The sequence below is a fragment of the Pygocentrus nattereri genome, chromosome 16 (genome assembly GCF_015220715.1).
Source record: "Pygocentrus nattereri isolate fPygNat1 chromosome 16, fPygNat1.pri, whole genome shotgun sequence".
NCBI lineage: Eukaryota > Metazoa > Chordata > Actinopteri > Characiformes > Serrasalmidae > Pygocentrus > Pygocentrus nattereri.
In genome coordinates this window covers 18,457,507-18,472,235 of record NC_051226.1, presented here as the reverse complement: position 1 = coordinate 18,472,235, position 14,729 = coordinate 18,457,507, and the positions used below count along the sequence as shown (strand labels likewise).

Below are 14,729 nucleotides of genomic sequence, written 5' to 3'. Positions count from 1 at the left end.
GGGGATAGTGCCTGTTATAGTGCCTTTTAGAAGTGTTTCTTTCCATTCATGTCTGATAGCACAGTCATTGCTTATCAAAGTAACAGCAAAGTGGTGGTGAGGGGAAAATATCCACGTAAAAAAGGATTTTAGAGTGCCACTGGGAGTATGTCTGTGCCAACACCATTTTCTTGACTGTGTAAGAGATGGTTCTGATTGCAAAGATGGTCTGACCTATTTGACTCTAGCCTGAAGAGTATAACCACACTAAAACTGTGTATATATTCCATATATAACTACATTCTGTAAAACTTTCCAGTAGGATACTGTTCATAAGGCTACATGACACATACAGAACACTGTCATGGCAACTAACATACCTCTACAAAGTGTTCATAAATGCTTATTTCAATAGGAGTTGTTCATTATAAAGGTTACATTTGACTATTTTGATCAAAGTTAGCTATAGTTGCCTTTATGATAGATGACCCTCAAATGAAGTGTTAGAACTTGCTTCCAGTGCACAGAGCTATACAGAGATGACTGATGCGTGACTTACATTTCTACACCATTTTATAAATGTACACATGCTTGTTTAGAAAAGCAGTTTGTGATAAATTAAATGAAAATGAATTCATTTTTGACTTTGCTCGATTGTGTTCTTTACATATCAAATAAATGCAACAACAGCATTAAGAACTGTTGTGATTAACGGAGAACAGCAGATTACGCAACAGAAATAGCCACGTTTTTACATCAGGCTCAAAGGTTAAAGTTTAAAGAACCTCTAAATAATGTAAATAACAACATAATGGTTCAATACCAAATTAAGGTCATTCCTAAAAAGCATGACCATTTTTTATCATGGACTTTTTTTTCAAGAGGGTGCTAAACATCAGCCTCCCAGTCTGATATCCTATCAGTCCTATCATGTAATAGAAGACATCAGGAGCAAATCAGAACTTGGCTACAACTAACACTGCCTTTTCTCTTTTGTCTTCCAGGATGACTGACAAAGCTTCAGGGCAATGGCTGATATGTGCTGAAGCATGTCCAGTTAGAGAAGTCCTAAACCCACTGTTTCCACAAGGAGGCCCAACAATTTTGGGAATGGAGCCACTATGAGCAGGGCAATTTTATGCAAAATGTTTTCTGTGTTCAACATAAGGGCTCGCCAGTAATAGCAGCAAAGCTGTAAGCAAGAGGTTAAAGCACTTTCTTAACTCTACAGTACAGCACGGGTATACTGCACGCATCCTTTGAGCACAATCAGCACATACACAGCACTCTCACTCATACACATTCATATGTTAATTCAGTATGAGAGAAACTGCCTTGCCCTTTCTTACTTCAACTGCACCTCAACTCAATTACTGCTGTCAATTCTACTGTGTCTTTATGGACCATAATGAAGGCAAAATGTAAACAAGCTTTAACAGTGAAATAACCTCCACAAAGTCTGTGTAAAATAAAATAAGCAGCACAAGATTCCAAATCACTTCTTCTCTTACAGTTCAGATTTTTAAGACTGTAGCTGGCATCTGGTACTACAGTGCATAGTCTACAGATTTAAATTCATAATATGCATATTTGCAATACTGTGCTTTGATATAAAAAAACTGGGCATTAAAATGAAGCAGGATACATTCTCAGAGTGCCACAATAAACTTTAATATATGACTGGCATGACGTGCCGCTGAGTTGCGGATCTGTGGGGCTCAGAGGCCCAGTGTGGGTTTTATCTCTTAGACAAACTCTTCAGAAAGAACCATATAAGCATAGTCTAATACATCACTGTAGAAATAACAGACCACATACATACCAAACAGCGAGTGGAATGGCCAGCATAACTAATGTTACATCACATTATGCTGGCCTACAAAACAGGCCAGAAAAGAGGTAGAATGCTTGTGCAATCAGCTTTCGAGGACCTTTTCGGTAAAAATACCCCTCTATTAAAACAAAGTTCTCCTCTCTTTTCTAGTTCTTTTGTTCTTCAATTAAAACTTAGATAAAACTGCATTAACCTTGGAACCCTATGCTTCAAAGCCAGTTAAAGCCTAGCAACACAATTCCTTAAAAAGGAGAAGTTTGCTTTGTACATTCCAGGAGACATTAAAAAGTTCTCTCTCTTCCCCATTACTCGATCTGCCACACACACCACAGACCTGTGCAGTATGAAGCACTGCGCTCTTAGCAAAGATTTATGCTTTTGTTTAAAGGTATTCTCAAATATAAATAGTAGGTAAAAATAGAAAATAAGCACAGTGGGCTTTCATTCTCTTGAATGAAGCACAGAGAGGAAAATTGGCACTGGGATGATATCAACTATGCCTTAGTGGGAATTCCACCCATTTTTCTACAACCCCATTTCCAAAAAAGTTGTGACACTGTGCAAAATGTAAATAAAAAAATGCAATGATGTGCAAATCATTTATACCATATATTTCATTGAATACAGTACAAAGACAACAAATCGAAGGGTGAAACTGAGAAACGTTATTGTTTTTTGAAAAATATATGCCCAGTTTGAATTTGATGCCAACAACACATTCCAAAAAAGTTGGTACAGGGGCAACAAAAGGCTTTTAAAGGTGTGTGATGCTAAAAAATACACCTGGTGGTTAATTGGCAACAGGTCAGTAACATGACTGGGTGTTGAAAGAGCATCCCAGAAAGTCTTTCAGAAATAAAGATGAGAAGGGGTTCACCACTCTGCGAAAGACTGTAAACAGTGCAACAAGTCAAGAATAACATTTCTCAACATAAAATAGCAAAGAACTTTTGCTTTTCATCATCTACAGTACATTATATCATTGAAAGATTCAGAGAATCTGGAGAAATCTCTTCATGCAAGGGACAAGAATTCAAAGAACCCAGGTGTTAAACTGGCCTGTCTGCAGTCCAGACCTGTCACCACTGAAAACATTTGCCACATTAGCTGCTGAAATCCTGTATCAAACAATTATGAGAAAGCATTTCACTTTCAAAACTACAGGAATTGGTCTCCTTGTTCCTAAACACTTGCAGAGTGTTGTTAAAAGAAGAGGTGATGTAACACGGTAGCAAACAAATGTTGATGACATCAAATTCAAAATGAGCATATCTTTTTCAAAAAACAATACAAATTTTCAGCTTCAACATCTGATTTGTTGTTTTTGTAGTATTTTTCATATTTGTTGTAAATTCTGTGTGATCAAATTACTAGGAGATAAAAGAAAAAAAAGTAATTCAATGTGGTACGAAAATGGTTCACTGTAGGGATTCTTTAGCAACTCAAATTTTTTTACAGTGGTGGTAATAGGAACCAGGGGTCACAATGTCCACAACTCAATTACAGCTATTTTATTTACTATCCAAAGCCACCAGTGAAACTATGTGTCTTTAATGCTGACGATGGTAATATAGTAGTAAATGTGAAAAATCTTTGGGTATCATTTTACATCAAATTTATTGATATGTTTTGAAAATATGCTTTAGGACAAAAGAAATTTCATAAAACAGTGGAATTCCCCTTTAAGCCTGATGCTGATTAGGGGATGGAGTCTGTGTTGAAGAAGCCAGTAACACTAAGTATAAGGCTACACAATACATTGTATATAATCTAAATTCGCAATTAGTTAAGGCCAGAAAAAAAATCTATGTATGAATTTCTCAACAAACTGCACAATGTCACCAGCTTTGACACAGTGAGCTTTACTCATCATGGGCTTGATATGTTTATCAATTAATCATCGGTGTTACATAAGTGTTCATATACTTAAGAAATATGACTTTGACACAATCAGTTGGTCGTTTAGGATACTTAATGACCAACTAGCAAAGTCTTTAAAAACACAATTATCATATTTCCCACAATTCTGCACTGGAATCATAACTCATTCTACCACAGTGAAACTAGACATCTTTAGGTTGTTCAAAACAATGTGTAAAGTTATACGCTCACCTTGACGTCATTCTCCGATGTACAGGCTAGAGACTAGGGGTGGGCAACATGATATAGTATAGGTGGGCAATATTCAGTTCTGAGCATGATGTAGATATTGCCAGTACTTAAAAAGCACTGATCTGTTTAATTTGCATAATTGGCTTGTTTTATTACAAAGATAACATATTAAAAGAGTCTGGGTGGTAAACTGGTCTGACTGCAGGTCAGATCTGTCACCACTGATAACATTTGGCGCATTGCAAAATGACAGATATGACAAACGAGACCCTGAACTGATGAGCAGCAGAACTCCTATGTTAAGCAAAAACAGGAAAACATTTCACTTTTAAACGCACAACAGTCAGTCTCCTTAGTTCCCAAATGCTTAGTGTTGTTAAAAGAAGAGGTGATGAAACACAGTGTTACACATGCCCCTGTCCCAACATTTTGGCAACATGTTGTTGATATAAAAAAAAGGGCTTATAATTAAAAAAAAAAAAAATTCTTATTTTCAAAAAATAAACAAATAAAAATGTGGTGTCTTTGTAGTATTTCCAATGAAATATAGGGTTTAAATGATTTGCACATCATTGAATTTTGTCAAATGCAGTGGTGTAAAGTGCCACCAGTGGACTCTAGAGCAGTGGAGACGTGTTCTCTGGAGTGATGAATCACGCTTCTGTCTGGAAATCCAATGGACAAGTGGCAGTGGCCAGGAGATCGGTACTTGTCTGATTGCATAGTGCCAAGTGTAAAATTTGGTGGAGGGGGATTATACTGTGGGGTTGTTTTTCAGGAGTTGGGCTCGGCCCCTTAGTTCCAGTGAAAGGAACTCTTAATGCTTCAGCAGACCAAAAGATTTTGGACAACTTCATGCTCCCAACTTTGTGGGAACAGTTTGAGGATGGCCTCCTTTCTGTTCCAACATGACTGCGCACCAGTGCACAAAGCAAGGTCCATAAAGACATGGATAAGCGGATTTGGTGTGGAAGAACTTCACTGGCCCGCACAGAGTCCTGACCTCAACCCAACAGAACACTTTTGGGATGAATTAGAGCAGCGACTGCAAGCCAGGCCTTCTCGTCCAACATCAGTGTCTGACCTTACAAATGCGCTTCTGGAAGAATCGTCAAAAATCCCCATAAATACCTTCTTAACTCTTGTGGAAAGCCTTCCCAGAAGAGTTGAAGCTGTTATATCTGAAAAGGGTGGGCCGACATCATATTAAACCTTATGGTTGATTAAGAATAGGATGTCACTCAAGTTCATATGCATGTGAAAGCAGACGAGCCAATACTTTTGCCAATATAGTGTGTGTGTGTGTGTGTGTGTGTGTGTGTGTGTGTGTGTGTGTGTGTGTGTGTGTATATATATATATATATATATATGTAATGTTACAGGTGCGGGAAAAATTTGATTCTTAGATGCATCGCGATGCAGATGTTAATGATTCTGAATTGATTCACAAAGGTCAAAAATCGATTTTCTACATTTTAATTTATAACGTAATGTTGACAGAACACAAAGGGCAGAACTTGGAAGTGGGTAAGCGCAGCGCCCGGACATTCTGTGGTGGCACATAACAAAAACACAACTGGATGAGTGAGAAATTGTCATGGTTGGCCCCTCCCAGTCCTGTCCATGTGTTCTTGTTTTGGTTTTGTAACTCCGCCCCTGATTGTTTTCACCTGTCCCTCATTGTTCTGTGTATTTGAGCCCTGTGTTTGCCCCTTGTGTTTGCCAGTCTTTGTATCTGGTCTCTGTATCTTGGTATTGGTCCTTTGTTTGATGTGATGACTCTGGTGTTTGTCATGCCTTACACTCGATCTGTCCGTGTCGGCTCATTGACCCTGGACTGTTATGACCATGACCCTGGATTTGCCCATAATAAATCTCGCTTATCTCAGCGTGTGCGTCCGCCTCCTCGCTCCCCCTTACAGAAATCTGACCGGCTCTGCATTTAAAGCCAGGTTAGATCAGGAGTCATAAACCAAATGTTGAGAGGAACCATTTTGTCCTTTGAACAAATATGTGACTACCTTGGGAGCCACAACATTTAATGCCCAGTATGTCTCAGTGTGTGCTAATGTCCTAGCATATTCTAAAAAATTATGAACGAAAACACAGACTTGCTTTGCTCTGCTTTAAGCTTTAGCTCAGCTATCATTATAGTAGCTTTCCTCCCATCTTGGCCAGAAAACCTTTCCTCAGAAGTAGAACAGCTTATTGTAAAATGTCTCTCATCGTTCGGCTGTTTCGAGGCTGAAGTCGCTTCTTATTCTTCAGCTTCTTGTTCGAATTTTTCCGTTCCACCTTAAATTCTGACTGAGGCGCTGAATGTAAAAGCACCATTTAAGGTGGAACGGGAAAAATCGAATGAGTAGCGACTTCTGCTTCGCAACTTTTTTGACAGTCTCTCGTTGCAGATTTAACATTCCAGGAAACCAACTAAGGTGCTTATAAATGCAAATAAGTACATTCATCTCCAAATATTCGTCTGAGTTAAATCTCTCTCTGCCTTTTCGTAGCTACTAGCCAGAAGAGACTGTGTGGCTAAGTGACCTGCAGTCTCGTTGAGAAACAGGGCTTTCACGCTGTGTTGTGCACGTCCTGTCTCGCAGATATTTTACTGACACAGTGACCCCTGACTCTCTACAACACAACCAAATCCGGAATTATAAAATCACTAAAGAAAACGGGCAGGACGGCTGTAACGTGCTGAGTGGACATCGCCATTGGGTCTTATTTCAACGTAACAGCACATTTTATCGCACATTAGTGGCAGCAGCATCTAATGAGCTCCAAACAAAAGCAGTGAATGAGTGTTCCAGTTCACTTGCCACATCATATCTATTTGTTTTATTAATAAAACATATTGGAAGTAAATTCATTATGGATCAATGCAAATACTGAAAAAAGATGCATCGAGATGCATCGATAATCGTTTTAGAATCGCATCGCAGCCCTTTGAGCCATAATCAAATCGTGAGGTGCCAAGAGATTCCCACCCCAATATATATATATATATATATATATATGTGTGTATATATATATATATATATATATATATATATATATATATATATATATATACACATATCTGATTATACTGTGTTTATCGTTATTATTACTTTTTAACAACTGCACGTACCATAAAATATACATATTTAAACCAATGTAACTACATAAGCTGCATGGTAGAGAGCTGATTTGATGTCAGTTAACAATGCAATTAACGTATAATATTTGAAGTTTTTTGCTGTAAAAATCATCACTCATTGTCTTCTGAAAATGTGTTCTGTTCTGCTCACGTGTTTTGTCAGTGACAACATGACTGCAAAACTGTGAACACTGATGTGATATTTTTGCAATATCACCCAGCTTTAGCAGAGACATGCACACTATGCAGGTACACATCTCTTACCAGACAATCCGTCGGCTGACTGTAGGTGGTTTGTAAATCTTGGCTGGTCCGCTGCGCTTCTCCCCAAGAGACAAAGGCATGCGATGTACAGACAGGCAAGACTTACTGAACCCATACTGACCTTAAGACAGAAGAAGAAAGAAAATGTAAAGATCTGTCGTCTTTATCCTGGCAGATTAAGACTACCATGCAGCACTAGTAGCTACACGAGGGAACTGGAAACAGGATGTTTTCATTAACATCTCAACTGTACACAACTTTAAAATAAACCGTGCATTTTCTACTGATGCCCAAACTCTTCCCAAGTGGAAAATCAGCCCATAACATGAAGTTATGAAGTGCATGCTTCATTAAACATTATCACAAAGCTAAGCTGAATTATCTTTGTCCATAATAAAACTTTGTACGTTATTACCTGTAAGAATTTCAACATCGCAGACTTTCTGGCCACCGACAGAGAGGAAGTCCGGGTTATTTGCAGTGTCTCTTCAGGTCACTTTGAGCTCCATCGAGGACCAAATTTAGTGGAGGATGCGGCTGACTTGCTGGTAAACTTTAAACCCGGATGCGCGGATGCTGTGTCATAGAGCCGAGCCGCCTGCAATGTACAGCCGAAAGTTTTCAACAGCGGCGAAGCTGTATGGAGAAGAATGAGCTCTTTTCCTATCACCTCCTCATAGTTTCTAGAGTAATTCACCGATATTTGAACAGGCGGGTTCAGTAAAACACGTCCATCACCCACCGCCCTCAGTCAACACCGTACACAGCACACAACGGTCGGTCTTCCGGATTTTTTGGTGAAGAAAATCGTGGCCCGGCTGTTTAAAGTGCGCCAAACTTCATCACCAAGCTTTAAAACTTCGAATAAAACATCAAACACATGCACGCCCCTCTGTGTCCGCTGATCGCCTCTGTCGAAAGACAGGCTTGCTAATGTATTTTTAGCTTTCAACGAATACCTGTTTTACTGATCGGCGAGTCCACTTAAAATGGAGCAACGGCGCCACCTAGTGGTAAACATCACCAACTAACACTTGATTTAATTATTTATTTGTTTGTTTATTTATTTATTTTTACAGCTTTTGTTTATATCAATTCTTATGATACTCTCAAGTTTTTCTCCAAGTTGTCAAGTTTTTTGTCCATCTATCCGAAACACACTACTAGTGGAGTGTTCACACTGGCTGCGAGATACTGTGAGAGTTTCTCCCTGGACTACAAGACAATCCTGAATCTCTTATCTTATTAAACTATACATGTCTCCAAAAAACCAATACCACCTTGTAAGAATGAAGCTATTATTATGCTATGATGTGCCTTTAGCTCAAATGCACTGAAATACTCCTTATAATTTCAATGTAATGGGCGTGGCTAAACTGCTGTAGGGTGAATGGGTGGATAAATTGTTTTTTTGTGACCTCTCACTCACTCACTCACACACACACACACACACACACACACACACACACACAGACACACACACTCTATCTGCAGTGCTTATCCTTCTGCGTCACGGGGGTACTAGAGACTATGCTGGCGGAAGACAGAAAACACCCTGGACAGGATGCCGGTCATACATGGGCTGTGGAGTGAATGAAATCATTAGAAACTTTAACAATGTTTACATACTGCTTCAAACTCCTTAATTACAAGAACGCGAGGAAATAATTTTTTTCCATGATAAGAGCCATTTAAAAATTTCAGTGTCCACAGTGCAAATAATTCGACATAGCAGATGATCAGTGCGATAACACAGGCTGCGTTTTACAACTTCTACAATCCTCGAAAAACACACCCTAACTCAATACACCCCTTAATCTAGCCACTGGATACCTGAAACTTTCTGTGAGTGTTACTTAATGACTTTAATGACTAATTAGTGATTGCAAAGCAATTGTGTTAAAAGGTTAATTAAGATTTTTGTCAGAATTCTGCACTTCACCATAACTCCTTCCACCAGTGAGATTTGATATCCTAGGATATCTCCAGTGCACACTCCATGTAGAGCTTTGTATAATTTTTGGGATAAATTACATCACAATTTCTAATTGCTTCATGGGTATTATAAGTACTGGAGCACTGCACAAATGCATGTATCATAAAAAGACAAATTACAGAGAGGCTGCAAGCATAGTAGCAATATCTCATTGTCAATCTATTCTGCCATTATCTTATTTTATTCATTTGTTTTTACCAGTTGTTTGATTTTTTGATCATGTTCCTCTGAAATAGTTTGGTCAGAGACTGACCATGTCCAGCAGGACTGGTCAAAGCTGCTAGACAGCTGAAATTTTAGCAGAATGATAGATGTCTCTGAGACTGACACAAAAAAGTTTGATGAAAGATTAATGCAGTCAAAGCCTTCATAAGAAAGTTTGTCTGTTCACTTGGCAACCAGTCTGGCAACAACCACAGACTGCATCCAAACCTGCACACTGCCATTCTAAATAGAATATAGTATACAGTATATCAATATAGTATAGAATAGTACAGAATAGTGTAGAATAGTATGTGATTTTGGAGTCTCACAACACTTTCACAGTGTCACATAATCTTGAATCAGCTGTCCAACTTGAGCAGTCTGCTTATATGACCAAGATGAATACCTCTAATATTCCTACCTATGCTGGACCTGTTTTAGACTCCTCATTAAACTATCAAGACCCACTTTCGGTCCTTCATTGTGTGTACTCCTTCACTTCTGAGAACAAACTGGCCCTCAGCCATCAGGGAATGTTGCACCAAGACAGGCCCTTTTCTGTTGTCTGTGCTAAAGTATGAAACAAAATGTCCCTATGAGAGGCAACATGTGGTCCCTGCTGTGCTGGTTTTGCAGAAACATGTAGCCAAGCACAATCAACCAACTGACAAAGTCAGTTATTCAGTGCACAACTGTTTCTATGTTGACAGCCAGCAATGTCAGTTGCCAGCTGTCAAACACAGTGATGCAGCCATCATGCTGGAGTCATTAGAGTCAATAATTGCACTAGATGGTTATGTAATTTCCAAACAATATAACCCATTGTACAGGGCAAGGTGCACCTAATGGTACAAATATTGTTTCTTTGTGTGCCCATGCTCAAAATGATAATGTCCCCATGTTCTAGGATGAAGTCTCCCAAATCAACAGACCTCTAAGCATCCTTGATCTTTACAGAATGTTCCAGAGTGCAGATTATGAGCCAAATTTCCTCATAATCTCCCTGGATATTCTTTCTACTATTCCCGAACAGATCTGATAGGATTTGCTAGTTACAGAGCTTGGCTCATCTTTTGCACTAAGACAAGGAATACCACTGACCAGTCCTTAACCAAACTGACCAGGATTTTATGATTTGTTGTGATGACTCATATCTGGTTATCAGCACTAGCAAGACAAAGGACAAATAATATAATAAAATATTTGATTATATATTAATATTTGATTATATATTTAATCTTTTATGCCTTAAGGTTTTCAACATTGCTAGAAAGAATAAGCTCACTGATTAAAACCTTGTCACTCTTCTATTTACACTATTTGAAAATGTCATGGTGAGGGGGCTAATGAAAATGATTGAAAATTGTTTGGAATAAAAACATTTACACATTAATGTACATTAAGATTAGGAATATATATATATATATATATATATATATATATTAATAAGTTACATTTATATAGCACCTTTCACAAACCCAAGGTCACTGCACATTGCATGGGCAAACAAACAAACAAATAAATAAATAAACTAAGAACCATGAAAGAGAAAAGTCAGATTTGAAGGAGGAGATGGAAGAGCAGTCCCGGAGGGATTGAGAAAGAGAGTTCCAGTGTTTGGGGGCCATGGCACTGAAGGACCTCCCTCCTAAAGTGGAAATTGTGGTGCGTGGGACAGCAAGTAAGTTATTACGAGAAGACCTGAGAGTGTGAGAGGGAGTGAAAGAAGTCAGCAGTTCTCTTAGGTAGGGGGGAGCAAGGTTATGCAGGGCTTTGAAAGTGAGTAGAAAAAATTTAAACTTCATACAGGACAAGACCAGTAGCCAGTATAGCTGAAAGAGAATAGGGGTGACGTGAGCTAAACGCTTAGTGTGGGTGAGAACTCTAGGTGCAGAGTTCTGAATGTACTGTAAGCTTTTGTATAGACTTAACAGGAAACCAATGAAGAGGGAGTTACAGTAGTCAATACAGGACATAATGAACCAAAGTTTTTGCATCATTATCAGTCAGAAAGATGAGCAATGTTATGTAAATGAAAGAATGTGGTCTTAGTGAGTTACTTGATATGCAGATCAAAATTAAGTGATGGGTCAAGTAAAACATTAAGATTTGTAACAGCAGGTGCAGTTTAGTGAGCAGGCCATCAGTACTAACTGAAAAATTTGATGATTTTGATAGTAAAATTCCAACCTGTAAGACTTCAATTTTATCAGTGTTTAGCATAACAAAGTTATTGTGCAGCCAGAGCTTAAAATTAGAAATACAATCAATTAGTGTACTGGAAGGGGAATCTGAGCGTGTGTGTCTACTGAGATATAACTGAATATCATCAGAATAACAGTGAAAGTCAAGGCCATGCCTACAAACGATCTGGCCAAGGGTTGAGATGTAGATTAAGAAAAGTGTTCCAAGAACTGAGCCCTGAGGGACACTACATGTAACAGGAGAGGAGGAGGACTTTTGTGGACCTAGTGTGACAGTGTCTGTCTGTAAGACATGACTTGAACCACTGTAAGGCTGTGTCAGTGATACCAATAGAGAAAAGACGAGAAATGAGAACATCATGATTAACAGTATCAAATGCTGCATATGTATGCATATAAGTGCAGTATTAGATGTATACTGCACTTATATACATACATATGCAGCATTTGATACTGTTAATCATGATGTATACATCTAATAGTATGGATTTGTAGTGTACAGATACTTACACATATGAAAGTGATATGTAACATGTATCAGTAGCATATAATATCCATCCATCCATCCATCCATCCATCCATCCATTTTCTAAGCCGCTTCTCCGTCAGGGTCGCGGGGGGGCATATAATATGCAGCATGTAGAATTTATTTTGTAGCATCCATTTGTAGCACATAAGTTGCATTTGTAGCATGCATCTGAACAGTTATGGAGATTCATAGAGCTTTTACAACTCATCATGGTATTCCACCCGTTAGGACTTATTGTGGGGAACTGCCCCACTTTCCAAACTGAATGAAAACAGGTGTAACATACATAGACACAAATACACTCATATGCACTCTTCTTCATTCAGAAAGGATAATGTTTGCTTGCTAGGCATTGTATTTTGTTCTGTGTCTCCAGTTGGGTTTGATTCAAAGTTGTTCTGTGCCACTGAAGCATAGTTAAGACATTTCAAGCAGTTAGTTAATCAATTTGTAATTTTTCAGTACAGGTCAATTTCTCTACCTTGTAAAGCACTTCACCCTTGAGCAAGGCACCTAATCCCCAACTGCCCTCCCGGGTGCTGTGGGTAGGTGCCCATTGCTCTGGGCAAGTGTGCTCACTGCATTCACTAGGGTGTATGTGGGTGTTTCACTGCACAGTGGTGAGATATCAGCATTGTGGGACAAATAAGGGTAATTTGATCGAAAGGAACCAGGGGTTATAATGTCTACAACACAAATATAACCGTTTTACCTACTATACAAAACCGCAGCTAACCTACACTTGTCTTCTGAGTTTTTATATGTAATGTTAATGATATAATGGTATAATAGTCATACATCTGAAAAAATCTGTTTTCTTGGGGAACTATTTTGCCTAACAATGCTCTGTATGTATCCCTCCACCACAAATTAAAATACATTGATTAAAATATATTTTAAACAAAGACTTTATCAAAAAAAACTATTACAAAACAATGTCTCAGGAATCAGGCAACGTATTTATATGTATTTCATTCAATAGCTTGCTGTGGGCGAGCTTTCAGCATCAAACTCTTCAGACATATGGTTCCTATCATCACCACTGTGAGCAATTCTAACTTAAGTTTCTCTGGAACAGAGCAATTTACACCAAACCACTGTAAATGATATTTTTACATCTGAACCATTTAATTACCTAGAATTTTGGCAAAATTGGTGGAGTTCTCCTTAAAGTGAGTAAAAAATGACCTGAAATTACTTCTTTATTTCCATCTTTTGTCGTTTCAAAAATAACAAAAAAGGAAAAGGGCCTGAAACAAGCATTTAGGCTCCTTGCATGGTCAGTATTTAATAACATCCCCTTCGGCAAAAATCACAGCTTAACACTTTTTGTAGCCAGCTAAGAATCTTTCACTTCTTGTTTGGGGGATTTTCACCAATATTTACTTGAAAATGCTTCTAGTTTTGTGAGAATCTCAGACTGTCTTCTGCCGTCTATCCACAGGATTTTGAAGCGGACATTTCAAAGCTTTGAAATCTGAAAACGATGACTGTGAGCAAGCCAAAGCCCTAAAAAGCTAATTAAGGCGTAAAACCTTGATAAACATTATCTGAGAGCTCAGATCTCATTGCAGTCTCTTACTTTCCTTTTTTTCATTCTAAAATTGTACAAAACAAAAACAATACACTTACCTTGGTTAAAAAAAAGCATGTTTGATCTTTAACTGTATGCCTTTGGGAGATCATCTTCCACTCACTTTACTATTCACAGCAACAGACATTATGACCAGAAGGGCCCAAACTTTTTTATACCACTATGTATTATGATATTGTGCCCTGCAGGTGAACTCCTGTTTAAATAACGAGATCCTTAGTTAACTTAGTATAACTTAGTAAGGTGTGGGAACAAGATAATTAAGTCGTGGCCACAACTTAGTAAGGCACAACAACGAGCAAATGCCTTATAAAGCTGTGGTCAAGGTTAAATTATCTCATTTCCATGCCTTACCAAGTAGTGGCCACAACTTAATTATCTCATTCCCAAGCCTTACGATGCTGTGACCCTGCGTTATTTTTATTTATAGGGGATGTCTGTCACCAGCAGGGCTCCGTATGATGGACATTTAACGCCATTAAAGGCTTCAGCCGTCTGGTTCCTATAAGCGTCGCAGTGAACGGATCTGGCTCGGTTTGTCTAGACTGGCTCCTTTCACAGCAGATCGCTCCGAGTTTGAATGTCTTTCTTTACATCTAAATTATTTGATTTTATGAAGAACAAACGGTGGACTTAAACTTTTAGTCGCATATTTTAGAACTGGAATTTATACAAAAAAGCGCCGCCGACGGCAAAGCGGCTCTTCAGCGCGGGAACGCTCGTGCGGTCCTGTGATTAACTTAATGGAGCTCTGTCATGAGGCTCGTGCGTAGGCCAAACCGTATGAACCCAAAACGCGGCGGGAATTCCCTTCACTCGACACACTTTTGTACGCCCACATGGACATTTTCATAGCCTCACTTCAGCAAAC

The 14,729-nt window shown here is 38.6% G+C and overlaps 1 protein-coding gene across 2 annotated transcripts in view; it reads right to left on the bottom strand.

The window, feature by feature from the left end:
• Positions 1-8,296, bottom strand: part of stim1b (stromal interaction molecule 1b) — a 39,334-nt gene extending 31,038 nt beyond the window's left edge. Inside the window, exons 1-2 of one of the 2 annotated variants that reach the window (XM_017698652.2) lie at positions 7,747-8,296; positions 7,332-7,452 (exon numbers count right to left, since the gene is read on the bottom strand). In XM_017698652.2, coding sequence (XP_017554141.1) covers positions 7,332-7,452; positions 7,747-7,764 — 139 coding nt within the window. In that variant the 5' untranslated portion in view covers positions 7,765-8,296. The remainder of the gene's footprint in view (positions 1-7,331; positions 7,453-7,746) is intronic. The other variant, XM_017698651.2, reaches the window with a different exon arrangement.
• Between the last annotated feature and the right edge of the window lie 6,433 nt (positions 8,297-14,729).